The 27477-nt window shown below is 39.3% G+C and overlaps 2 protein-coding genes across 3 annotated transcripts in view; one reads left to right on the top strand and one right to left on the bottom strand.

Moving 5' to 3' along the window:
- On the top strand, positions 1-23408 carry STAMBPL1 (STAM binding protein like 1). 2 transcript variants are annotated; one of them, XM_079312880.1, is made up of 11 exons: positions 1-210; positions 11641-11835; positions 12724-12941; positions 14280-14355; positions 15781-15876; positions 16501-16855; positions 17482-17606; positions 18501-18638; positions 19284-19396; positions 20849-20948; positions 21892-23408. In XM_079312880.1, the coding sequence occupies exons 2-11, from the start codon at positions 11752-11754 to the stop codon at positions 21946-21948; spliced, it is 1362 nt and encodes a 453-aa protein (XP_079169006.1). In that variant the 5' UTR covers positions 1-210; positions 11641-11751; the 3' UTR covers positions 21949-23408. The 2 variants fall into 2 exon arrangements, with proteins under 2 accessions (XP_079169006.1, XP_079169007.1); XM_079312881.1 differs by having other exon boundaries at positions 17482-17564.
- The window catches only part of ACTA2 (actin alpha 2, smooth muscle), an 8032-nt gene continuing 3215 nt past the window's right edge, over positions 22661-27477 (bottom strand). Inside the window, exons 3-8 of the mRNA XM_079312890.1 lie at positions 27106-27216; positions 26558-26642; positions 26312-26473; positions 25876-26067; positions 24815-24996; positions 22661-24050 (exon numbers count right to left, since the gene is read on the bottom strand). Of these exons, the coding sequence (XP_079169016.1) occupies positions 23907-24050; positions 24815-24996; positions 25876-26067; positions 26312-26473; positions 26558-26642; positions 27106-27216 (876 nt within the window). The 3' untranslated portion in view covers positions 22661-23906. The remainder of the gene's footprint in view (positions 24051-24814; positions 24997-25875; positions 26068-26311; positions 26474-26557; positions 26643-27105; positions 27217-27477) is intronic.

Genomic DNA, 27477 nt, shown 5'->3' on the forward strand with positions numbered 1-27477 from the left:
GTGACACGGCCCGGCTGCGGCGGCGCAGGGCGCTCGCTGCCCGCCGCCACCTGCCCGCCCGGGGCTCCGCGTCCCGGCGGGGCGAGCCCGGGCGAGACGGGAGGAGGAAGAGAAAGAGCAGCAGGAGGAGGCCCGGGCGGCGCTGCCTCCTGCCTCCCCCCGCCCGCGCTTTGTCCGCGGCAGGCGCCGCTCGCACGGATGCCAGACCCGGTAAGCAGCATCGCCTTCCCGCTGCGGGAGCGCGGGGCGAGGCGCTGCCTCCCGCCTCCATCCCGCTGCGGGCAGAGCCACAAGGGGCTGCGACCCCTTCCGGGGGCCGGACCGGCTCCATCCGCCCCTCGGCCCGGCCAGCATCCCGTGCTCGCCCCGGTGTCAGGTGCGGCAGGCGCGGAGGCCTCTCGGGAACAGCCCTCCTCCGAGCAGGGCGGGCCCGCGGGCGGGAGCGGCTGCGGGGCTGTGCGGGGATGTGCCGGGCTGTGCCGGGCTGTGCGGGGCTGTGCCGGGCTGTGCCGGGCTGTGCGGGGATGTGCCGGGCTGTGCCGGGCTGTGCGGGGCGGTGCGGGGATGTGCCGGGCTGTGCGGGGCCGTGCGGGGCGCGGCGGCAGCGATCCCGGCCCGCCCGACCTGCTGACTCCGCTGCGGTACGCTGAGAGCCGCGGCAGTGTGGCGGGGAGTCCGGAATGTCACCGTGTGCCAGAGGCAAATCACACTGATAACAGTATCCTGCTTTTAAATGACTGCCATGTATATGCGAAAGAGCATCATCGGAAGAGAAAGTGAAAGAATCGAAAGCAGTAGAAATTGTGTTCGCTGAGTATCTGTAACTCTCTGATGAGCTTTTTATGTCCATGTGCTTGGTTTTGTACCTGCCTCCTTTTGACCTCTGTAGGATCTCAGGTGTCCTTCTGGAGCACACTGAGGAATGTAACTCGCTCTTACACGCGTTGTTCTGTTTCAGAAGGATGCCAAAAAGTCTCTTCTGGGGGAATTCCTCTTGGTCTGGAATTATTTGTCTTTAATATGCACGTGGTTCTGAATGCTCTGAGAAGTCATGGGCAGGAAAACCCCCACCTTCTACTGAGAATGGGAAGTAGTGAGATTATAAGATCTTGGAGAGAATGTACTTCCCAGGACATTCATTCCCCAGGTGAAGACCAGCTCTGAGAAAGTTCTGTCTTCACAGAATGGGCTTTCTCCTCGTTGCAGGCTAAAGTGGATTACTATCCAAAACTGTAGTTAGCATATATTGACATCCAAGTCCAAGCAAATAAGATATAGACCCAGAACTTTGTTGAATATTCCCGGAGAATGGAGCCCAGGTTTCTTGTTGTGGGTATTGCTCAGGCAATATACTCTGAAGCAAATGAGTTTTCTCATGTACTAAATGCATTAAGCTGGTATATTGCATGTCTAAGTGCCTAGTGTTTGGATAACTAAACCAAAGGCCAGAGTTGACAAGTCTGCAGTTTCATAGATCACAGGACACTGTAGGAATGCAGGAAGCACTCATCCCAAACTCTGTATAATGTGTAGGTGACAATTTCATAGTTGGGAGTATTTGTGTATGTGTGTGTACAGTATTTTAAATGGCTGTAAATGCAGGGGGGTATTTTGTAGCATTATGTTTAAAAATTGTCTTGATAAATCCTGCAGTCATTTGTATTGCTTGATACTGCTCTGCAGACAGAATGTGGTTTTCTTTATGTGCATGAAGCATGCTCAAGGTTAGGCCTTAAGGCATTTCCTGGAAGTTAATCACCAAGATCAGGAAGAGTATAGCTCAAGGTGAAGGATGTTGTAAAATCTTCAGCTGCTGAGGGAATGGCAAGGTGACTTGTGCATGAAGGCACTGAACAAATATTGTTTAAAACTAAATACTTGGTCTCTGTTTTCTGGGCATGCATGAATAATGGCTTTTTCTGGTTTTGTCATACTCTTGAAATTTCATTTCTGCACCAAAGGTTACACTTTCGATTTGTGTTCTGAAAATTAGTTTGCTGCCATGCAAAGGAAGTCCTCATCTATACTATTTTAATAAAATTAGAACACTTAGATTGTCATGCTGGGAAACATATTTTCCAGTCATGCTTTCCATTATAGATAGAAGTATCATTCCATGAAAGAAAATTATCTTTCTTCTGCAGCTCCTGACCAATCCATGTGCAGTGGCTTAGTACTGTTGTTGCAAAGAAATTCCTGTGATAAAAACCCAGCCTTTTCCATCTTGCCTGGCTGCTGGTGCCTCTCAGTAGTGCTGTGAGTCAGGCAGCTCCTCAGACACAACCCATTGCCTACCACTTCCTACTGGCAGCTCTGGGTGAGTCACAGCTCAGCACACCACACATGCAATCGCGCTATGGAAGCTGTGGGCTCTCCACATAATCAGTGTAGGAAGTATCTTCCTCTTTTAGCATCTCTGAACCACTGTCAAAAAGACTTCAGAGACATCTATTGTCCTATGATGATATTAAAAGGAGCTCGTATAGGCTGCAAAGATCACTGGGCTCATCCTGGGGGGAAAAACAAATAATTTGAAAAGCTCAAAGGTAGACTATGCATAGCTTCACTGGGATGAATGACCTGTTAGCCTGCAAGGGTACAAAATGTTAACCAGAAATGATTGTGCTCAGCTTTGATATTCTGGATAATTCAGCTGACTGTCAAGCAGCCTGTGAGCTGACTGTGTTACAGCAGTGTTGCTATAAAACATGTGCTTACCACTGTCAATCTTAGAAACTTAAGTAAGAGAAATTAAATATTGTAACCATCAAAGTAGAACAAGCAGTCTTAACCTCATGAAATTCTTCTCATAGAGTCAGGCATTCCTCTTGTTTTTCCTGGGTTTTTTTTTGCTCATAGTGTATTACATCCTGAATCATCTAGAATAGGGGAGGAAGTCAAAGATTTCCTTATGAAATTAACTAACTGTGTTATTTTAATATAAACATTGTACTACAGAAACATGCCAGATTAAATGGTAGTGATTTGTACTGATTGTTCACACTTCATCCTGTAGGTAATCTAATTTCTTACCTGACCTTTCCTTATTTAACCATTTGTGTAGAAAACAGAATCCTGTGAACCAAGGCCTCAAATTATTTTTTTCTAGATTCAAGGCCAAAAAACAAGCTTGATTCTTTTTAGAAACTTTAATAGTCTTCAAATTAACTATGAATTTCTATGTCAGAAATGTCAAATAAATTTGGCTCTCTTTTATTTTGTCCCCTATATTTTGAGGAATAGAAAGTAAGACAGCATAAGAATTTGTCATCAGATAGAAACAGAAATTGATTGTAGCAACCAGTTGCTCAATTAACAAGTGTCCTTATACTATGGAGTCTGAAAGAATTCTAAAATTTGGTAGGATATATTTTGCAGAAAAAAGCCATTGCATTTTATAGGAATAACCAGAAGATTCTTAACCCCTCTAGCCTTGCCCCTGAGAGAAATAGGGATGCAGACAGAAAACATCTGTGAAACCTAAGGCTTTGCAAGGATTCAGGCTTGCTTTGTTTCTCAGAGGTCTATGAAGTTGCAGGCCTCTGTGCTGATTTTAACCTCATTTGTTTCCCCTAGCAACACAGCTCCTTGTCTTCATGGTGGAAGTTAGTTTTATCACTGATGTAATGGATTGCAAGTATCTCCTTTTTTTTTCAGTATTTTGATTGAATCATCAAAGAACAAATTGTATAAAAACGGCTTTCTTGTACTTCTGTCCTCTTCTGCATTACTGTGTTCTGCTGCAATTTTCTTGGGGGATTGTTGTGGATTTCCCAAAGGAAGGAAGTGTCACTGTTTTTCTACACCATGTCTAGAACATCCTTTAGTGGGTCACTGGAAAGATGCTGTTCTGTGTTGCATAAGTATATTTCACTGACTGCCTAAGAAAGCTTTTCCTTGTAATCCAAGACATTCTGCCATAGTTCATATTTATCCATTATGTTAAAAATATTTTTTTTTTCTGAAACTGAGTGGTGTCACTGAAGAAAGGAGGGACTGTGTTTTGTTTTAACACAAGAGAAAGAACTGTCAGTTCACAGATGCACATAAATGAATATTAAATATTCATTATTTCTAGTCCATTTTTCAGGACATTCTGTTAAAAGTCACTAAAATCTTTGTAGACAGAGCATAATAATGGGTCTGGTAGTGAGCAGTCATCTATGTGTACAGCTCAAATGCATAGGGTTATGTTATAGTAGCACAACCATACTAGATGCTAGTTTCCAAACAGCCTGCATAAAAATGAATGAGAAAACAGTTGGCAGTCAGAGCTCTCCTCTGTGCTTTGAAGCAATAGGAGAGAGAAGCCTGTAGATTCTGCATTCATATACTCTATAGGGAGCAAAAGTCAGGTTCTTGCATGTGCCATGTTGGACTTTATCTGCATATTGTAGTGGTTTATCAGAGGCTTAGCAGACCCACTAGCAATCTAATTTTATTAACCTAGCTTCTTGATGCAGTAATGTTTGTATCTGTGCCAAGAGGAATGCTGTCCTTAGAAAACAGGTAGTCAGTGATATTCAAGTAACTATGCTGACTAATTGCAGTAGTCCAAATATTTGCAGAACAACTATAACAGTCTTCAGATAATTAATTAAAACATTTATTTGATGTGGGAAAACAGACCCTTGTGTCACTCATTCGATTTTTTTTTAAATAAAATAAAGCTCAGCTTTGTGATGCAAGGTACAGCACTGAGTGGCCTAAGCATATAAGCAAGGCTTGGGTTTGGCAGATCTGTGCATGGAGGATCTTCCCTGCCCACAGTTTCTCCCTCTCATCACCCAAGAAGTGAAGGAGTGTCTGTCTATCTGCCACTGACATGATTTGCAGAGAGGCCTCTTGGCAGTGTGCTGGGATGTGGGAGGCACTGGTCCTTCACCAGTGAGAAAGAGGAAATGTTCCTGCCCCTTCTAGAATATGATTATATAGCTCAGAAGCTGTTTCTGGAGGGTTGTGGAGCTTGGGAGGAGATCTTGGAACTAGTGTTTAAATGGAACTGTGGAGCTAAGGAACAGTGTCAAACTATGAACTGTTACTGAGATGGGCTTTTCTAGAGCTGAGCTTTGTAAGGAGTAACTTCTCTATTGAAAGGTACAGGATTTTCAGGAACTGGCTCCTCGCAGTGATTCCTTTCATTGGAAGCCATTCTGTTAAGTTTTGTTGATTGGGTATTTCCTCTGCACAAGAGAATGATCTTGCCATGACATTCAGTGTTTTGTTGGGTTTTTTTTTTCCAGAAGAGACTACTTACTATACCAGCTGAATCACTTGCTGTGATGATGAATGCTTGTTACAAAAAGCATGTTGACAGATGAACATTCTGGTTTTTTTGGAGAGAACCAACAGAAAGCAGTTTGCTATTTAGGCTGGTATTTAGCACATAGCAAACCTAAGTGTGTGTATCTAAACGATTGTGTGCAGTGCCAATATATGGCCTGGCATTTCAAAAAAAGCTGGATGAGGCAGGTGCCTGTATTTCTAACCTGTTTCTCACCAAATTAACTTGAATATCCACTTCCAAGTACAGAATTTTAAGTATCTGCTTCATGGGTAACTTACTGGCATGAAATGGTTCTTTACCTTCATCTGGCAATCACTGGTATGACCTATTTAAAGTTTGCTGAGACAATAAGTTCCATTATGGGTAATTGAAAGGTGTTATTTGCACTTACTAATTGGGCTATTTTAATGACTGACCTCCTTACGGTTTGAGATGCATCTTTATTCTAGGATTCTGTAATCATCACACTTCCTAGTATAGTATCATGAAGTATGATAATGTTAACTTTCCGTGAAAAAAAATAAATAAAATATTAATATTATTTTTTGTTAACGATATTAAGTAATATTAATATTATAAAATATTAGTTAAATATTAATATTATTTTTTTATTGTTTAGTGGTTTTTGTTTGCCAATTTGAAATTATGAAATTTCACCAATTATTGCCATGGGTCTAGTGCTGACTCCAGTACATCCCCTGGAATTATTTACTTATTTCCTGCTGTCTCCTACCCCACAACTTCTTTTCTTTCCTTTCACACTGACAATGTACAGAAAAAATTCCATCAGTTTACCATCTCTTAAAATAGTCTTGCACCAATTTACTTGGGAGAAGAGATTTCTCTTCAGTCTATGGAGAATTTTACACAAGAAACAGTTTTCTCATGGCCCTCAATGTCACAGTGAATCAGCTGCTTGGGAAAATGGAAATCTGATTACTGTGTTAAAATCCTTCCTCACCTAACAGTCTTCCCACAAACTTTATTGAGGACCATGTCAACTTATGGGGCACACTTTAAAGATTGTAACAATTCAAACAAAAGCTGTCTTCATCTTTGAAAACAGGGGTCTTTCTTCTTCTCTTCCCTGAGGGGCAGCAGGGATCTTCATCTGCTCTCTATTCAAATGTCTCATAGGATCACAGCCATTACATCTGCTTACTTTAGCAGAAATACCTCTGCTCATATCCACAGCTAGAACATTTCATCCACCCCATAATGCATTTCTATGAGTTATTGGGAAACAAGAGTCTCTTCTCCACAACTTAAAAAAGAGAAATTTCAGTCCAAGAGTGAGGCATCTCCATCAATCCCTTTCATGTTTCATGTTTTTCCAGATGTTTTCATGCTGTTGCTGTGTGTATCTTCATCTCGGTCCTTTTATTTCACTTAGGAGAGAACAAAGTGTCTGCAAGTCTCATCCTGGTCAGTGAGAGTGTTAATGTCTTGCCTGGGCAATGGCTGGAGCAGTTGGGGTGGAGTATTTCAGTCCATGTTGGGGGCTGGTCCGGGATAGCGGGGTTCCAGCCCTGCCAGGCTGGGGCCATGCCTCTCCCCAGGTCACACAGGCACTGTGGGGAGATGAGCCCTGCCCAGAGCTGCTCCTGGGGTGTTAGAGAGCGTTTCTGCCATGCTGGGTGGAGGGGGAAGCAGCCAGGATTGCCCAGGGGCCTCCCCTCATCTCCCTGGCCCAGCCTGGCCCCAGCCCGGCTCGTTACCTTCTGAGAGGCCAGAATGAAAGGAGAGATTCCTGGGATTTTCATCTTTACACCTGTGTTTCACTAAGGTGCCTAAACTTTCTCATTGGTGTAATAATGTGTCAGTATTAAAATCAAACACCAGTTGGTCTTTCTCAGGCCTAAAGGAGGCTGACAGGGAACTACTTCAGGAAATTTATACAAACCACATCTTGCCATGGGATGGCTGAAGAACAGTTCTCTCAAGAGCAGTTTCAAAAAGTAGAACTATGCCACATTTTGGCTTCTATATAAGCAAATATTTCTAGATATGCTTTAAGAATCCTGATCCCAATGGAGTGAGGTGAATGATTTTAGTGGGAACCTCATCGAGGCTTTACTTTCCACAAAAATATCAAACAAAAGGATGAGTATTTCTGGAATAATCCACAGTTAAGAATATCCAGATAATTTTTAACCTAACCTTTGAATGAAGAAAGTGCTTTGGAAAATTTTGCCAGTGATCTCCTTAATGAAGATTTTTTCCATAAGACCAGTAGTCAAAATATTGATAGATGTTGCTGACTGCAGTGAAGTCAGGGTTATGACTAATTCCCTTGAAATTTAAAAACGTGTTACAAAGAGGAAACTAATGTTTCAAAGTAACTACTGTTACAAAGTGAAAATTATATGTTTAACTAATATTTGTTGAAGTTACTCTGTTACTTGTTTAAAAATCCAAAAAAGCTCATTCAACATTTTAAAGCCTCTTCTGAAGACCTAAAGAGAAGGATGACAGGAGCTGAAACTCAGTGCTTCAGAGCCTAGTACTGAAGTATTTGATATGCTTATACTATCTTCATGTACTACTCTTGGCGTGTACTTCAAATTGCTCTCTCTGCTTTTCATTTCCCTGGTACCTGGTACCATGCTTGTTAGCCTGAACAGAAAGAATAACTTTCAATGCCATTTTTATGCTGATTTTCTCAGTTTGCTCTATATCCTGTGACTGAAGTGCTTTGATTTAACAAATCTGGATTTTTCAAGGATTAATACATACAAAATAATATGGGTCATATAGGAAAGCAAATGCTTGTTGAGGAGGAAATGGGATTTGGTGAGAAGGGCTATTCCCAATGAAATCAAGAAAAGCTTCTTAATCATTGAATAGATGTTAGATTATGATGTTCTGGTAACGACTATCAGAAAACTCATAATTAGAAAAAAACTAATTTGAATGCTAAATGTCCTTGCATTTCTCCTCAAACAAACATTACCTAAGTCCATCTAAGTTAACTGGAATACCTGAAATAGTAAAGTAAAAGAATGCATCTTTACTCTTAGAATTTTGAGCACTTTGGAAGTCAAATAGACTAAGACAGCTCCAAGCTAGCATCAGTATTTATCCCCTGTGGGTGAGGTTGGAGTATAGTTCCCTGTATTAGCATAAGGTCTTAGTATATTTGAGAATAATTGGTTTCAGCTATAGAGGAAGATTTGGTATTTGAATTTATATTTACTCTTGTAAAGTGAAATATAAGTTTATTTTCAGAAAACAAGTCACTTGACAAGAGTCACTTGCCAGAACTGGGCAATTTTTGTGGGCACTATACAAGCTCTTAGTGTGCCCTTTCAAAGCCAGCTCCTATCAATCTAGGACAGCACTGCCTCAGAAAGTGACAAATCTCTGCTTTGCTGGCTTCGTGGTTCTGCCTGCTCCTTTGCATTTTGATTTTGAGAAGGAAGTAAAAGCCCATTTAATTTTAATTTGGATCAGCTACAACATGCCTTGAAGTCAGTGGAGGCAGCAAAGTGAGAGGAAAGGAAGGATGGTGAGGGTGAGGGGAGCCCCTTGGCAGTGCTGTGCCCTTGGACCAGTTGAAGGTGACTGTGAAGCTGTGCCACGAGGAACATTATGCACAGAGGCATTCCAGGCAGCTGGAACCTGCCTCTGGTGGTGTTTTTAGTAAAGCTTAACTCTATGCATTTTAATTATTCATTGTTCTGCCAGCATGTCCACATGTTAAGGATAATATATGGGAGTGCAGTCATAAGTCAGCCCACATTCTTTATAGAATTTCTTTTTTCTTAAGTTACACTGCCACCTGTAATAGTGAGTATATTTGAGTCTTATAAGACATTTTTGTAAAAGGGATACAAACTCATCTTAGTATTTCTTTTTCATTTACAGTGTCTCACTTTTAGTGTGTTCCTGAAACTAAATTTAAAAAGTCAATTTCTCCTTTTATTTGCAGGCATTCTTCTGCTAAGCTCTTTCACTGTGACATGTCTTAAGGTTTTTGCAGACCTTCTTCATCCTTTCCAGATTCTGACACAATTTTGAGGAAGTGTGAGTTTCTGCTGTTACCAGATGTCTACTCTTTAAAATGCCTGGTATTGCACTTTAAAAAAATATTGTAACTAATGCTTCTTTAGGTAAAAAGCTCACTGAGTTATGTTTATAACTTTAATAGTCTTAGAGCCAGTCAAGTTGAGAAATATTTGAATGTAAAGAGTTCCATGATGCTTCCTGTGGCATTTCCAAAAAGATTTTGACTGGAGAATACCATAGGCTTCTTTAATAAAGATCTCTTTGGGAGTACTGGCCAAAAAAGCCAAACCAAACCCCTAATTAGTGGCTTTTGTGTTTTCCAATTGCTGCATTAACTTTTTTGCACCTGCCTATCAGCCAGATGGGAAAGTCTCCAAGGAGTGGTAGCAACTGAAAGAAGCATTTGGTCCATATTCCATGTCTTCAGTGGGAATCATCTCATGAGCTTTGTCCTAAATGTCCATTTCCTCTCAAGGCTTTGCAGAAGGACTGTTAAGAGAGAAAGCTTGAAAAGCAGAATGAGAAACTGCTACAGAAAAGCTTTCTTGCCAGAAGCTACTGAATTAAATAAGAGATTAGAGAAAAATACATTTCTCCACCTTTACTTTTGAACAACTTTTTTTAGTATACGTGAGTGACTAGAACATTTTGCAGCTTGTTATACCTGAATGCATACTTTAGACCAAACCCATTCTTCCATTCAAGTATTTTAGCTGTCCCAGATGCTTCTAGGGGAAATAAAATAAAAAATTCACAAGTGATGGATAAGTGAATGCATAAATATTTGTAAAATATATGCTTTTTAGGTTCTTTGTTTGGTTGGTTGATTGGTTTGGGGTTTGGTTTTTGTTCCTGAGTTCCACAAAGCATATGAATGCAGAGTGTCTCATTGAAGGTTTTATTCCTGCTAAGAATCTGGGCTGCAGGGCCAGAAGTCTGTCAGATTCTGCACTGGCCAAGCTTTTAGCTCTCTGCTTTCACAGCCTTCCACATCTACAGTGAAAAAGAGTTTCAGGTGGAACAAGCCCTGAAGCAGAATGTTTCTTGGAGTAGGCCAAAGCAAAAATATTTCATTATTGTTGTCCCATGGGGCCTTTCTACAGTTTGTGAATAGGCAATGAATAGTCTCCTGCCAAGCTGATCATTTACACCAGAGCTCCATGTACATAAAATAAATTGTTTAGAGAACTGTTTTTATTAGCACTGCAACCACAACTAGGGTTGTTTCCTCAGATGTATAAACCTTGCTCTTTTTTTTTTTTTTTTTGTTACAAATTGTGCAATCAATTTGAATACCTTAATTGGCAAAAATTATTGAAATTGAATTGCACTAACATTTACAATTAAGGACTGATCTAATAGACAGTATGGCTTTTTGGAAGAATAATGAGGAAGACACAGACTCAAAAATCAATACTTGAGAGATACAGCCATCTGAAAACACATTAGGGTTATTTTCTTTAACCCAGAGTCCTCTGGCCTCTGGAGAGAGGTGTGCTGATAAAATATCTTTGCTGAACGCACTCTATGCTTTTACAAAAGCATAAGCATATTTAAAATGCAAAACGTAAAGAGCCTTGAACATGCAGGATCTAATCTGTTTAGATTGAGCACAGAAAAGTGAAAAAATACATTAGAAACTTTATTTTCACATTTCCTGTGTAATTTAACTATTTCATTCCTCTTTCAGAGCTGGGTTTTCTGGTTTCAGTTTAGTTTCCTTTTGTTTTTTTTTTTCTTATGACCACAATATCTACATTTTTGTCTTAACTTGTTCAAAGCTGTGCAAGGAGGAATTTTTATCAGTTGACTCATCAGATTTCATTGTATTTAGAGTGTTGAAATCAGCAAGATGTGCAGGTGGGACACATGGTGTTTGAAGTAATTCTTCTGCTTTATATTACTGTAACAAATGTGTGTGTAAAGTTTTATTTCTCATTATAGGCCTAGCAGGAAATAAAGATACCAGATTCATACTTTTTATAAATCTGTTTATCAAAGCATATGCTCAAGGAAGCACAGGTTCTGTGATTAGTCCTCAAACTTTTTGTGTTTTTCATCTAATACTTGAAAGTTTGGGAAGGGAAGGTTAAGTTGTTATAAAAAAAAGTAAAAATAATTTATTATGTTCAAATCTGCAGAAATTACCTCAATACAGGTCAACTAGTTCACAACTGCACTGTAAGCCCTTATGCATTCCCAATTTAAATTCTAGACACCTGCTAAGTTTTAAATTATTATGAAATGTGGAAGCACTGTACCAGCTAAGTAATGAGTGAGTTCTGGCATGCAAAGTTATTTGACATTTGAATATATTTCTAATCTGAACAACTTATTTTTTCCAGCACATGACCACAATCAACATATCTAAATTCCAGTTTCCCTTGGGCTATTAAGCCCTGAGACATCTGGTGGCAAATCTTGAGCTCAGGGTTGATACTGCCCTTTTCAGTCAGATGGAGACTTTGGAGGAAAAGAGCAATCTCCTTGCTTTGCAGGCTGACAACAGCATGGAGCAGCCATTCACTGTCAGCTCACTGGTATGTATTACAAAGAAATGCTTCAGTGGCTGAGCAACTTCTCTTTCCACCAGGAAAAAATTTCAAGAGAGCTGTTTAGCAGTGGTGGCTCTCAGCTCCATGAGCCTCTTCCTGTATTCTGCCACATTTCTCCCATGTTCTGCCTCGTGGTTTTGATGGAATTTATTATATTACTGTATGTGTGATTTATAGGGTCTCAGCAACCAGGTTTTTAAGAAGCTGAAATCAGCATTTTGAATAGAAAGAGCAAAAAAATTCATCAAAGAAAGAGGAAACAACTTGCAGAAACTATTTATTTATTTATTTATTATTTAACAGGAAGGTAATGACCATAATAAGCATCTATGGTTCTTCTTCAGTAATTAGTTCTAATTTCTTAGTCTTTAACTGCCTCATTTAAAACTGAAATGAAGATTTGAAATGAACTGTTGACTCACTAGAGGAGCTTATTGCTCTTTGTGTCCTGAACTATTTCTAGCACTCAAATGCTATGCATCATGTAATAAGAGTCTGAGTATTCAGGACATCCATCAAATTATTTCAGTAACTTAAGAAAGAGCCTTGTAGAATTCATGTGTGGGGGCTTTTAAAGAGGACATACTTTATATTGCCCTTGGCAATTTCTACAGCAATTTACTTAAATTTTTTTTCCTATAGGTATTTTCCTAATTTTATCATTTTTTGTTGTTTTTGGAGGGAATAAGATCACTTTTCTTTTTGATCACAATTTGAGAAATACATTGGAATGTTTCACCTGTGGCTAGAGGTGGAGAAGCCAATACCTATTTTCAGAAAAAAACCTAGCTGAAGATTTCCCTTGAGCTTTACCTTCACTTACTGAAAGCGAAACGGAATATTCTCTTTGCTAATCAGACTGCTCCTTTTCAGAGAAAGCTGGTGGCTATCCCTGACCACACAGACATCTCTGTGAGCCCAGAGGAGAGAGTACGTGCCTTAAGCAAGCTTGGCAGCAACATCACCATCAACGAGGACATCACCCCACGGCGCTACTTCAGGTCTGGGGTGGAGATGGAGCGGATGGCGGCGGTGTACCTGGAGGAGGGAAACCTGGAGAATGCTTTCGTGTTTTACAACAAGTTCATAACGTAAGGAACACTGGTAGCCATTACAGCCTGGCATTCTGAGGGAATGAAATGGACAGCTGCACTGAGAAGACATTCAGATAAGGGGAAGCATGTTGAATGTGCTCTTGCAGCTTTGTTCTCCGGAGATCTTTTACACCGAGCATGGGCTTTGTTAAAACTTCCTCTCACCTTTTCATAAGGTTGTCCTATCCACGTGTGAACTACAAGGCATGAATTAACCTAACCATGGGCACTGCTACCCCCAGATTATTCCTTATATGTCAGCACATTACTTAAATATAATTTTTACTTCAAAATAAAATTTCTGAGCCTTTAGCAGTTATGTCCTATGAGCATCTGCTGATCTTAAGTACTGCATAACACTTACAAAGCGTGAGAAAAATGTTTTCTTGCTTCCTTTTTTCCCCAAAATGATAAAGTATCATTTATTGTTTCTTAAAGGAATAAATGCAAAATCTATAATTTATGTTCGTTGTATGATTATTCTCCTCACCACCAAAAAAAAAAAAAATCTGGCCAGCTTTCATTACAACTCTCAAAATAGACAGCTGAAAAATATATCACTGGCAGATTTGAACTTTTAACCTAGCTAGTTTTGCTGTAGGATTGATTGGTTTGTTTTATTACTTCTGAAAGGTTTTGATTTTTTTTTAATGTGCATTTTTTAAAACTTTTATAAAGGAGACATCCTTCCTCCCTCCTTATTTTCCTCATACTCTGAAAACTAAACCAAACCTTTCTTAGTCCACCTGTTTTTTAGATGTATCTGTCTTTATAAAACAAGGGTCTAGAGGTGAATATTGTGCAAATTACTGAAAGAGTGAAAGCAGCTGTGCTTTGCAAACTCTTTGCAGCTGAGTGCTGCCATAATTTATCTATTGGGTAGGTTAATAATTCTGCAGTTAGCTGTGCAGCATGGTCTGGTAAAAATACCTGCTTTAATGATAGTCAGTGCTACATTCTTCTCTTCCATTGAAGAGTCAGCATTTTGGCTAAGAACAGATAAAGAGAGTAGAAATAGGATTTATTAACACTGACTAGGGTGGAGGGGTATTTTTAGATGCTGGCTGCTAGTTAGCCTTTCTTTAACCTAACCCAGCACTAATGGAAACCAAGATATATCAGATGTGGAAAATAATCTCGTGTCCTTATCCTGTGTGTCCCATACAGGTCCATACTATAATGTATTAGTTTAAACATGTGTGTAGAACCCTGGTCCAAGTCATCTGGAATTCAGTGTTTAACAGTTATGTGAAACTGATTTTTCTGCCAACATGAAAGCTATAATGGATATTCCTCTGACCACTAAGGCAAACACATGCATGTTTAATTTTCTAGGTTGTTTGTAGAAAAGCTGCCCAGTCACCGAGACTATCACCAGTGTGCAGTACCAGAAAAACAAGACATTATTAAGGTAGGGTTATGGTTTCCTGGTCTTATGAAATATTTTGCTCAGAACCTCTTTGTTTTCCCAGCACATACAGGCCATAGCTTCTTTTTCCCCAGAGCACCCATAGCAGCCATTACAACTTCAATTTCTGATACTTTTCTCCACCACTCATGCATGTTTTGTTTTGGAAATTAAATTATTAATCTAAGATGTGAATGAGAATGGTGTCTGAGTAAGCTGGTAGATTGTTGGGAGCTCAGGTGTACATTTATTTCTGAAAGTTTACATATTAAAAATGCTCATGTTAACAGTACTTAGTTTGATTCTGGTCCCAATTATGTGAATGGACAATGATCCAAAGTGACTATTGCAAACAGAATGAGAAATGTGTGCCATTACTGATGCCTGTGTGGTATTTGCTTACTCTGCTAAATAAGTAAAATGTATTTTTTTTCTTTATTTATAACCAAATATGTATTTACTTTGTTTTTATCAGATTTTTTCCCTGCACTTCTATACAAAAAGTATCACCTTTTTTCCCCCCTCTATGGAGTAAATGCTAAATAAATTTTAAGTATGGCCTTAAACTGAACTTGAAGCAGCTGGAATTGCCCAGTGAGAATTGCTAGTAGGTGCATGAGTGTCTCTTGCTCCATGCCCCCGTATTTACTTGCTTTCTTTACCGTTAAACTGAATGTTTTACTCAAAACCTCAAAACCAAAACACTTCATGCCAAAGTTCTGATTGTGGTCCATATCCCTCTGAGAAAGGGCATCTAGCATTTCTTTCCCCTATGGCACTAAGTAAGTTTAAGCACATGGTTTCTTTCCCTCCCTTGCCTACAGCCTCTGAATTATTTTGTAGTAACCTTCACATGAGTAGAAAACATTGGGTATTGGGTTTGTTTTATAAGAAATGTTGTTTTGTCAGGTCTGGGACATAAAGCTACATGTATAACTACCTCTTTAAAAAAACTTTTTTTCCCCCCCACTTGGGAATTAGCATGTTCAGACATATTTCTAACTGGAAAGTTTCAGAGAAAAATGCAATGATCCTACCTGAAACTCTTAAGTTGGCTTTAGCATTTTTTTATGAATTACACCTAGAACAAAAACATTAGTCATCACACACCTATTAAACAAGACAGAGATAAGAGGCTCCTAGTAAAAGGACTAATCTTTCCTTGAGATAAGAAGTAGCCATGTCACACCTTTCACTAACTTAAATCAATATATCTTTATTGAAACCAATGTACTATAGAAGTTTCATAAGCTGATAATTTAGTGTGTATTTCCTCTTTTTCTTTTTTTCCTGTGAGTACAGTAGATTGTTTTTCTATTTTGTATTTTTTAAAAATCTGTATTGCAGCCGAGTTTGTTTTCCAGGTGGTTCTTTTAAAAGGTTAAAAGTAAACTTACCTTTTTTTTTTTCTCCTATCCTACCTCAAAGAAATTGAAGGAGGTTGCATTTCCACGGACAGATGAACTCAAAAGAGATCTTTTAAAAAAATATAACTTAGAATATCAAGAATACATGCAACACAAAGTAAGTTTTATATGATTACTAAATGTTGACGTTAATATTTTCCTGTCATATAGAACTTAAAAATTAAGTAGTAAAATGCCAGTTTTTCAAGAACCTAATAATTTCCTGAGCTGCTTAGGAATGACTTTTCACTTCTTCTTTAGAATCAGCTGGCCATTTAAAAATAAGTAATGCAAATGTGTGCTAGGAAATACATGTACTGTCATATTTACTTAGTAACTTTCTACAAAGATCCAAATAGGTTTTTGGTATGTTCTGATCCTATCTTATAAAGAAAATAAAATTGATACTTATGTGAATTTGTGGAAAAGATTCCTTAGCTCCAAATGTGCTCCAATTTGAATTGAGATTGAAGTCACTGAAAACAGGATCTATGGCTTAAAAACTTGTCTTGGAAAAATCATCTGAGAAACATCCTTTTTGTTCCCTCCATCAATGCTATGTATTCCATCCTACCTTTGGGGATACAGTTGTATTTTCCAGTTCAGTAACCAGGTTCCAAAAGAGTTAGTTTTTAATGACAGGATTTTATGGTTTTATTGAACTGTTGGATTGCTCCTTTCCTTCCACTTTTTGTAGCATTTTTGGTGTTCTGAGAATGTCACTATGTTGTGTATGTTTCAGAACAAATGTAAAACTGAATTTCTGAAGAAATTAGAGCACCAAAAGCTAATAGAGGCAGAGAAGAAACGAATCGCGCACATGCGGCAGCAGCAGCTGGAATCGGAACAGTTTCAATTCTTTGAGGATCAGCTTAAGAAGCAAGAACTAGCTCGAGATCAGAGAATCAAAGAGAGTGTGGTTATGTCTGAGCAGATAGATGGAAGTATGCTGTCTTGTATTTCTGTGCCAGAGAACAGCTCCTTATCTGCGGCGCTGCTGGAGAAAAAGGAGAGGAGCGGCACCTCTGGCTGTGCTGGACACTCACCGCCAGTAGAACGGGTCCTAAAGCCAGCAGCTACTCTAAGTGCTGTTCAGAGTAAGTGCACACATTGCTTTTCGCCCCTGTTTTATTTTATCTACCTGCATATGTCTTTATTTGCTGTGAGGATGACCATACTGAAATAACCATGAAAAGGTTTGTGCAAACACAACAGTTCCCTATAGTTTCTTCATTTTAAGAGGGACAGTTGCACGTTTTCCACTTGAGTACCAATGGATGGATATAGAGATTGAGATTTAGTGCTGTTGGAAATGAAGTCTGAGTCTTGCCATGGACTTCAAGGGAGCAGAAACAGAACCTGCAGTGGTTCTCCTTGGAAAGCCCTGTCCTGGGAGATGATCCCAGCTCACTGTCACCTCAGGGACAGGCTAGTGAGCATATCTTGTGGGCTGGTGACTTGAATTTAGATTAAGTGCTTATGCTGTTAATTTATTCTCATTAGAAGTCTATGATGTGGTACGTATAATTCTTCCATTTGTATTAATATAGTATAAGATACTTAGAAGTATTATAAGTCTTTTAAGTATTATCTTATAAGTATTATTATCTATATTTCCTTATTTTAGGAATCTTCACTGTGTTAGCTGCAAATGCCTTTTTATCTCTCTTTCTCTCATTTTTTCTTTCTTTTTCTTTTTTTTTGTTTTTTTATTCTTGGTTAGCTCAATTGGCCGAAGCACTCAGAGGTGTCATTTTGCCCAGGGATCTCTGTCACAAATTTCTGCTGCTGGCAGAGGCAAATACAGTAAGAGGAATAGAGACATGTGGAATTCTCTGTGGAAAACTGGTACAGTTTAACCCTCACATTTGTATGGGGAAGACATACTTAATAGTGCTGTATTATCCTGTGATGTATTGATTTCAGAGCAGAAGCAGATATAAATTGTTAGCCTTCCATGTAATGAACTTCATATTATAATCTGAGTGGGCACTTCAGCACCGAGGGCTTGCTTTATTGGGGAAACATCTGCTCTTAGTATGCTGCTATTGTTATAAAGCCTAGCAAGTTTTTCAGCATGCTGCACAATACAGGCTTTTTCGAGTACTTTCTCTGGCATTCATCTAAGGTAAGTGAGGTTTAGTTACAGGACAATGAAATATAAAGACTGCCAGAATCCACTAGAGTCATCAAATTAATAATGGCACAACAAAACAGAAATCCTCCCATCATGCTGTAGAACATCTGATTTTCAGGCTGGCTGTTTTTCCTTTGACCTAGATAACACTTAATGTCCTTTGAGAGCAGGGAAAGATATCATGGCTAATGCTGACAGAAAGAATTCAAAAGATGATCCCAAGTGTATTTGAATTGCATGAAGAGAAAGAATAGCAGTATTAGTGTTGTTCCAAGTTTCACAGAAAATCATGGTAGTTTTCTCAAAGCTCTTTTATGTGTTTTTAATTACTTTAAAGGACTGTCTTTTCACACTGATCTCTGAGAACATTCCAATACAACAACCTTGTGTTGTAACTAATACTACTCTGTATGTTTTCATTATAAAATGCTAAGAAATAATTTTAGGTACAGTATATTGGTAGAGCTGCACTGGAGTCAGTGTAGCTGGAATCAGTGGAGCTGTACTGTTTTGTTTTAGCTGACAGGCTGACATCTTTCAGGTTTTGATTTGGTATTTATTCCTTAGTTAATCTGCTCCACCCTAAGTCAATATTTGTTTTACAGACTCACAATGAATTTACTATTACACATGTAATAGTGCCAAAGCAAACTGCGGGACCAGACTACTGTGACATGGAGAACGTGGAGGAATTATTTGGTATTCAGGATCAGTATGATCTCCTCACTTTGGGTTGGATCCATGTATGTATAACTCAAAGATCCTGGTTTTCCTATATTGGCTCTACATGCTATGTGAAAAAAAAATAAAAACATAAAGAAAATAAACAACTGGAGTAATACAAATTTGCTTACTTAGTTCAAATTAAGTAGTGATGTAAATAAGCACTCACATCCTCTGCAGAGAACTCCTTAATGCAATTGAGGCATCCTGCTGACATAATGGGCCTGCCTTTGCAGGTGCAACTTTTTTAAATGTTGATTTAGGGGTATTGTATTACTTTCTGATGCCATATTCAACAGTCAGGGAGGAGAGTACTGTGTTGTTTAAACAGTATATTAATTTTTCTCTTAGGGATGTTGGACAATTAAGCAATTTCCATTTGTCTGGTGCTTCTTTGTTCCACCTTTTCCCCCCATGATCAGAAAACTGCTTGTATATCTGATTGTGAACATGCCTCCATTAATGTCATTCTGAAAAGCCTTCTTTTCTCCAGGCTGAGCAATATAGAAAAACATAGAATCTGGGCTAAGGAGAACTTTAGAAACCAGCCTGGGGAACTACTGATGCTTTCACTAATAACAAATTATTTTTCCTTCTTGAATGTATGTTGACCTTGATCTGTAAGAAATATTTCATGATGTTGAGTTTACCCTTTCTTTTTGTAGACACATCCAACACAAACTGCATTCTTATCCAGTGTTGATCTTCATACTCATTGCTCTTATCAGCTAATGTTGCCTGAGGCCATTGCAATTGTTTGTTCACCAAAGCATAATGAGTAAGTTTTGATTTTTTAAGTAATATTTCGGTATTTTTTCCTGCTTCTTGTCATAAAATTCGATCAAATGCCAAGAGTACATGTCAACTCAGATGAAGGGCATGAACATTGTGTTGTGACTTCGTTTTCTCAAGTTGCCTAGACCTGCATTTCAGTCAGCCTCTCTGTACAGTATTGTTTCTGGCTTCTCTCTCCTCCTCCCCTCACAGACCCAGCTTTTAAATTTTATTTTATTTTTATAAATTCAGCTCAACAAAGGGATAATTACAGGAGCTATTCTTCTGGAGTACTCATTGCCAAAGCCCTACCACCCATCTGTCTTCATTCTATCTGCTGAAGGATGTGGAGAGAGGTTAGGCTTAGTTCTCTAGAATGATATGAAAATTGCAATTTGAAAAGCAGAAGGGTAAACATCACTTTTTTGATAATAAGGATCTCTTTTTGTATTTCATAAATTTCAAACTATGTATCTGAAAAAAACTAGAATAGTGCAAATATAAATGTGAAGGTTTGTAATGGAGCAGGTTTCCCAGAGATGTCATGAAGTCTTCTGCAGTTCCTTCCAACCTCAAGGAATTTGTGACTGTCCTTTGGTGTGCCTGGCATTTCAGGGTGCCATTGTTTAGTGTGTTCATTTCTTCAGCCTTTCCTTCTGGCCTTCTGCCTGTGCAGATGTGAATCCTGCCCTGGTTGCCTGAAGGCTCTTCAGCTGGCAGAGCTGTGAACACAGGCTGAGGCAAGGGCACCAGCACTAGGCTTTCTGACCCTGAGCCTGCCTCAAATTTCTTCCAAATTCCTTGAAATTTCTCCTCAAATTTCTTTCAAATTCCTTGAAATTCCTTTCAAATTTCTGCCCTTGCAAACCTCTCTCACAGTTGATGCTGATAACCAACTCTAACCTGTAACATTTATGTTGTCAGGTGCTGCCCTGTAGTTAATGAGTATCAATCTTTACAGAAGGATGGCTTTGTAACATTTCATTGAATACCTAAAGAGTTGCAGCAGTGCATTTGCTAATATTTTGTGTCACATGATTGCCTACAGGAGTTGGGAGGATGTGCTCCCAGCAGACATTTACACAGCTGGTTTAAAGGCTCTTCTCTTTCCAGTTGCCCTGGATGAAATGCAATCCAGAACATGTACATTTCTGGTTTTATCTGTTCCTGTGTCAACCAGCCTTATCCTTCAGTGGCCTAACCTGCCTGACAGGAACAGCACCAGCACCATGATCCTTTTTCTCCCCTTCCCCTCACATCTCTTCCTTTACAGGAATACAACTCTATTTGGTTTAAAATACCTTTAAAAGTCCAACTGAGCTGGGGCAGCTGTGTATTGAAGGTCACCAAGTACCTTTCTGTTGTCCTTCCTTTAAACTAAGCAATTTGTTTGTGAAACCTTGGATGTGTACTGTGGGAGCAGTGTGTAACAGGAGTTTCATGTTCTGCTTTTCAGCACTGGCATCTTCAGACTTACTAATGCTGGCATGCTGGAAGTTTCTGCTTGTAAAAAGAAGGGATTCCATCCACATACAAAGGACCCTAGGTTATTTAATGTAAGTATATAATTCAACACAGATTTTGCTATTCAAACTCCTGACCATGTTTCTGCTGCAAACAGAAACTTAATATTAGATTTCTTAATAATTTTCCCCATTTTACAAATTCATTATCCTTAATTGACTGCCCAGGGTAGACATCAGGAGACTACTTAAGCAGTCATTACTGAAGCCAAGGGTGAGTGTTACAAACTGCCATTCAAATGGTGGTTATCCAGAGGTAGTTACTATCAGTCACCATCACCACTTTTACCTGCCTTCAGAAGGAGGAAAACCCACATTTTCAAATGGGTGTTACTCTTGAGCACTTCAGTTTTTAAGCAATGAATCAGTCCATCTCTCCAATTTTAGTGTCCCAACAAAACATTCCAGCTACTTAAAAATGCAGCTGTAAGTAGGTTAAGCCCTATTTCCTTCATTGCCAAAGTTTATCCTGGCTTCTCTAAGCAATTCTCTGTAACTGCTGTATCTTTTGATGTTTTAATAGCAAAATGATGCATGTATGGCTGAGCAGTACAGTCAGAGCTGTCTTCCTGCTAACACTGACATTTCTGATAAGAGTCTTTACCTTTGAATAACTAAGGGTTTGGGTTTTTTCAATGACGTTCACTTCAAAAACAGAAGCACCTCATATAGCTTAAAATAAAATCATTCAATACAGAGAAGTCATACTGAGATATTGGATATTGGATATTACTGTGTTTTCAGGATTTCTGAATGTCAGCATTAATCCTCCAAAGGAGAGGTCAGAGTTCTTTCTTTGTTCTGTTCTTTCATCACTGAATGTAGGAATAATGAGAAGATAGTCCAGCTCTAAAAAAGTTAAGATTTTTGTTCCAGGTAGGCTCTTTTCAGTGGTCTTTCAGAGAACTAGTTAATGATAAAGTTACTGAGTATTTTACTGAGATTTCTGAGAGTAACAGGTTGACTTCTTCTGCAGCCATGTACCCACGTGGTTGGGAAAGACATAAAGATAATTGTGCTGGATCTGAGGTGATACGGATGAACCACAACAATATTACTCTACAAAAGGCCAAAACAGAAAAATGGATTCCTGTCTTTTCCTACATTTTCAGAAATTACTTTTATATTTATACATTTTAGATTGAATGGTTTGATATTTATTGCTCTAGCCTGTTTTGGAGTTATTTTGTTGCTCTGTCAAGATGGAGTTCAGTGGCATTAACCCTGAATCTGTAAACAAATCTCACCCATAAAACACAACAATAAAATGAACTTCAAACTGCAGTAACTGTTTTGAAATAGGTAATGTTTGTTTTGTCACTTGTTCACATTAATTGCCTTCTGAGAATTAGATATTTTTAACAGTGGTTGGCTTTTTGTGACTTCCAGCTATGTACATCTCTTACAGCTTCAGTAAATTTAAATTATGTGTAGTAGAGGCAAATCCATCAGTTCATGTGATTTTTTTTTCATCCTTTTCTCCAGTCCAACTTCTATAGCTCAAGTTTCAGCTATTAAGCAGAAAATATTTAGAAATGCCAAATCCTTTATCTGAGAGCTGGTCCTCACCATTTTGGGATAGCAGAGATGCATCAGAGTCCCTTGGCAAAATGTGTCTTCTCCAGAAAGCTGCCAGTAGAAACTTTACATTGAAAGAAATTTCTTATCCTGAAAATGATTCCCTGGATGTATCTAGAGCTAGATAAAAAGATCTAGACAGAGTTAGAAGGAAGAACCATACAAAGTTATTTGCTTTTACAAGAGTTTATTTAGTAACTGTTCCAAGAACCTAGATGACCTATACTTTAAATAATAAGGTTAGTACAAAGAGGGTTGCAACATGTGCTAACAGTCAGAAGCTGGACAAGATCTGGAACCCCGGGGTTATAAAGACATGGTAAATAACAGGTGCTGTTGCAAAGCTTACAGTTTGAAAGATAACAAGTAACAGGCAAGTGAGGTAAACTATTGAGCTGAGAGAAGAAAATAGGTTAAAAAAAATAAATAGCATCCTTTATCCTGAACTCTAATGAATTGCAGCAAGTTTCTCAGAAGTGGCCTTTTCCAGGTCTGTCTCAGTGAATTCTTTATTCATATATATATATACTTCTAAGACAGTATTACTGGCTTCAGCTTCTATGCATATACATCTAGCTGATGTGTTTAAGATTATAAATGGAATCAGAAAAATCACAGAAAAAGAAAATTGTCTAAATTAGTTTAGCTATTTTGAACACATTATTACCCCCCCTCCCGTTAAAAAAAAGGCTCTGAAGAGAAAGTATATTAAGCCAGCTTAATTACCCTTTAGATCTTGCTAGAAATCACAAAATAAAAGTAATGGGCTGTACTCATCCTGAGGGCATACAATAGGAAAATCATATGTTTGACCTACTATTAGTGTTTAGATACGCTCCCAAAGGAACAGGTTTTATTTCTTTAAAGAAAAGAGAATTGTTATGGTACCCATCACACACCCCTGGGCCATGCACTGTAAGAAATTAGCTTTTCCACCATGACAGCTGTGAAATAAGAAGTGATGTGGATAGATAACATTTCTGGATAGAGCAGATGCAAAGCAGCGTGCCCATGCTCATCCTGATACTGAACAGATGCTGTGCTCCTTTGGTACTGCCTCCTTTGAAAGAACCATGACTGGTTCTGTGATTAAGATGTTTCTGAGGTTAAACTTTTGAGCCTGCATGGGTACCACCATTTCTGTTAATCCCAGTACAGTGTAATAATAAATTCATGTCACAAGATGGAGCTTCAAGCCAGCTGTAATGGCATCTCCACACACACACACACGGCTTGGCTTTTGTTTTTGTTTTTAAATAGGAGCAGCAATTTCAGAGCATATTTAAAATTTATTTTAAGAAATACACAGTATCCAATTAATTAGATTAAGATGAAGGATTTATGGAATGAAATTATAAGAATGTATTTCCCTGAATACATTCACACTAAGGGGACACATAAAGAAAAAGCAATTTAAAAGCATTTGCGGTGAACAATGGATGGGCCAGCTTCATCATATTCCTGTTTGCTGATCCACATCTGCTGGAAAGTAGAGAGGGAGGCAAGGATAGAACCTCCAATCCAGACCGAGTACTTGCGTTCAGGAGGAGCAATGATCTGTTTAAGAAATGAAAACATTAAGTACAACTGAGGTGAATAAAATGCATTTTTATAGAAAAATCCTAAAGCAGTGGTATGTGATATTAACAAAAACACTGCATCTATGTGCTAGTGCTATTGCTGCAAGCAGGAAAGTTTAAAATTTGTTGTATAAATCTATACCCTCAAATTCTCTGCCTGACTCAGCCTTCTCAGTGGCCCCTATCCCTGGTGTATTCATGTACTCCTGGGCACATATGAGAAAAAGGGAGATAATTGCTCTGGAAACACATAATGACAGTCCAGGTGGGCTTGAAAAAAATCAATGACCTATGGAGCACTGCTTTTGGTATAGCTGATAAAATGTTTTTGAAGCAAAGAACAGAAGATTTGAAGCAGCAGAACGAAGATAGCTTGTCCAGGTCTCTTTCAAAATTGTAAGCCAAAGACAAAACCAACATTTCCTCTCTCCCATGTTCATCAGACTAGAAGGACTGAAGAAGCTCACACACAGCCTCAGAGCAAAATTTTTGCTCCTGGGTTCATGCTGTTCTTTGGCCACATTAGGACATGTGACAGAAATCAGCATGAACAAGATGAGAGAAGGCTCTCTTCTTCCAGCACCAAAGTTACCAATTGATGATTATTTGCTAGATAATCCAGATGTGACTCAAAATATGTTAAAAGCAGTTACTTTGTAAAGTGTTGCATGTTTCACTAGATCTTTGAGGACTTTGTAAATGCCAGCTCATGTAGTCTACAAATGATTGTACCATACATACCTTGATCTTCATGGTGCTGGGAGCCAGAGCAGTAATTTCCTTCTGCATCCTGTCTGCAATACCCGGGTACATTGTGGTGCCTCCAGACAGCACATTGTTGGCATAAAGATCCTTTCTGATATCTATGTCACATTTCATGATGCTGTTGTAAGTGGTTTCATGAATGCCAGCAGACTCCATGCCTGGGGAAGGTACAGAACAGTGAGGAAGCGGATCCATACAGAGACTTAAAATTGTTAATGCACAACTGACATGCTGTTCAGGGACTATTTGGAAGACATCAGTCTCAGACCTTTGGAAATATGGAAAGTCATTATTTGCTTAAGAGTTCCTTGGTGCATAGCCCTTCTCTCCCCCTTACACACAACAGCTCCTCCTTAAAAAGAAAGTTGAGGGTGGAATAGTAAAGTTTCCACTAGGCTTTTGCAGGCAATCTCAATTGTCCTAAAAATTCCTTATATGGTCTTGGAATAATATGTTTTCTTTTTTTTTTTTTTTCTTTTTAAAAATAAGTCAACTCAGAAAAGTCAAAATATGTCCTAATACCTCAAGGTATGCAACTACTTTATCTCTGAGTTTAAATTCTGCCTATTGGCAGAACTGACACTGGCTTTCTGTGTGACCTAGTTGCAAATCTGCCTTCATGGATGTTGATTAGCATGGCACCGTCTTGGCTTTGCTCCGAAAAGACGATGAACTGTGGATTCAGGATTTGGAGCAGTCTTCTGGAAAAATAAAAGTAGGTCTTGCTGCCTGCCTGCCCCTCCCACCTCTTCCCACTCTTGGCAAGCACATTCAAACATACAAAATGACACAGGCCCGATGCCAGAAGGCAGGAATAAACATTGTAGGTTTATTTTGGGAAAGCGTTTTGGCTAATTGTTTAACATCAAGTTCCTCCTACCACATTAATAGCCCTGTTCTAAAAGGTTATTTTATAATGGGTGCTAGGACACACTCGTGTGTAGGTCTAGGTGAGTTAGTAATGTAGCACAAGCAAAAGGAAATAGGGACTTGGTATTTCTGTGCAGTTTACAAGACAGAACAGTCACTGAACCTACCAATGAACGATGGCTGGAAGAGGGTCTCCGGGCACCGGAACCGTTCATTCCCAATGGTGATCACCTGACCATCGGGAAGCTCATAGCTTTTTTCCAGAGAGGAGGAAGATGCAGCAGTGGCCATCTCATTTTCAAAGTCCAGGGCCACATAACAGAGCTTTTCCTTGATGTCACGGACAATTTCACGCTCCGCTGTAAAGAGGATTCAACCTTTAAAATGGCATTCAGGAAGGACCCAGACATGTTGACTAGTCGTTCCCTTTCATCCTCCAACACCCTCCCCATGTTTTAAACAAATCCTCTGCTAGTCTTTTATGGGACTTTCATGTTGGAGACTTTCTCATGCCTATTCCACTGCAGAACCACTGACAGTCCTCCTGAGCCAGTAGAAGCCCTGCACAGGAGCTGGGCTCCTTTCCAGCCCTCGTGTCCTTACCGGTGGTCACGAAGGAGTAGCCCCGCTCCGTCAGGATTTTCATGAGGTAGTCGGTCAGGTCGCGGCCGGCCAGGTCCAGGCGCATGATGGCGTGTGGCAGGGCGTAGCCTTCGTAGATGGGCACGTTGTGGGTGACGCCGTCCCCAGAGTCCAGCACGATCCCTTTGAGAAGGTGACACACGGTTCATTCCCATCGGACCCACAGAACTGTCTCACACACCTGTGCCATGTTCCCCTGAGCCTTACCTGTGGTACGCCCAGAGGCATAGAGGGACAGAACAGCTTGAATAGCTACATACATGGCTGGCACATTGAACGTCTCGAACATAATCTGAAAAGCAATTAGATAATTGTCTTAACACTAGAGGGCTTAACTTAGTTGAAGCAATTTACTGGAAAAAAGGTAGAATACAAGATTTTCATATTTCTCATTCAAGAAATGAAAATACAAAATCCAAATCCAAAAGTATTTGTCCTGTAGATATCTCTCTGTATTTGACCTATATCTTTATCATATTAATACAGCCACATGCACATAATAAAGATAATTTTGTAAGAAACAGATTAAGATGACATAAAGTTGGACAGACTGGAGTGATTACATTCAAAGCAGATACAATGATTTTCTAAACTATATGCAATAACATATAAATAAGACAGGTGTTCACTATGTACTTTCCATTTTCCATAACTGAGAGGACAGAGTGCTGGACAGCCTGACGAACTGGAATGATGACATTCAGACCCTGTTGATGAAAAGGTTGGATTATTCCACAGCTCCAGGGGGAGCTTACCTGGGTCATTTTCTCGCGGTTGGCTTTGGGATTCAGCGGTGCTTCCGTCAGCAGAGTCGGGTGCTCTTCAGGTGCAACACGGAGCTCATTATAGAAAGAATGGTGCCAGATCTGAGCACAGGGAGAGAAGCCAAGGGAAAGAAACACCATCAGTCAGCAGCTCAACATCACTTCTATCAGGTACTAAGCTCCAGCACTCTGCTTGCAGCTCTAGATAAAGGCTGGTGATGTTTCTCATGCAGTTGTTCTTACTGCCTCCATAGACACTACCAGAATAGCTGTAGGAAAAAACCACTACCCTCAGGCTCTACTACCAGTAATATATGACTTTCTTTAAGGACACATAAGGAAAATGAATATGGTACTCTTACA

This window comes from Erithacus rubecula (genome assembly GCF_903797595.1).
Source record: "Erithacus rubecula genome assembly, chromosome: 9".
Classification (NCBI taxonomy): domain Eukaryota; kingdom Metazoa; phylum Chordata; class Aves; order Passeriformes; family Muscicapidae; genus Erithacus; species Erithacus rubecula.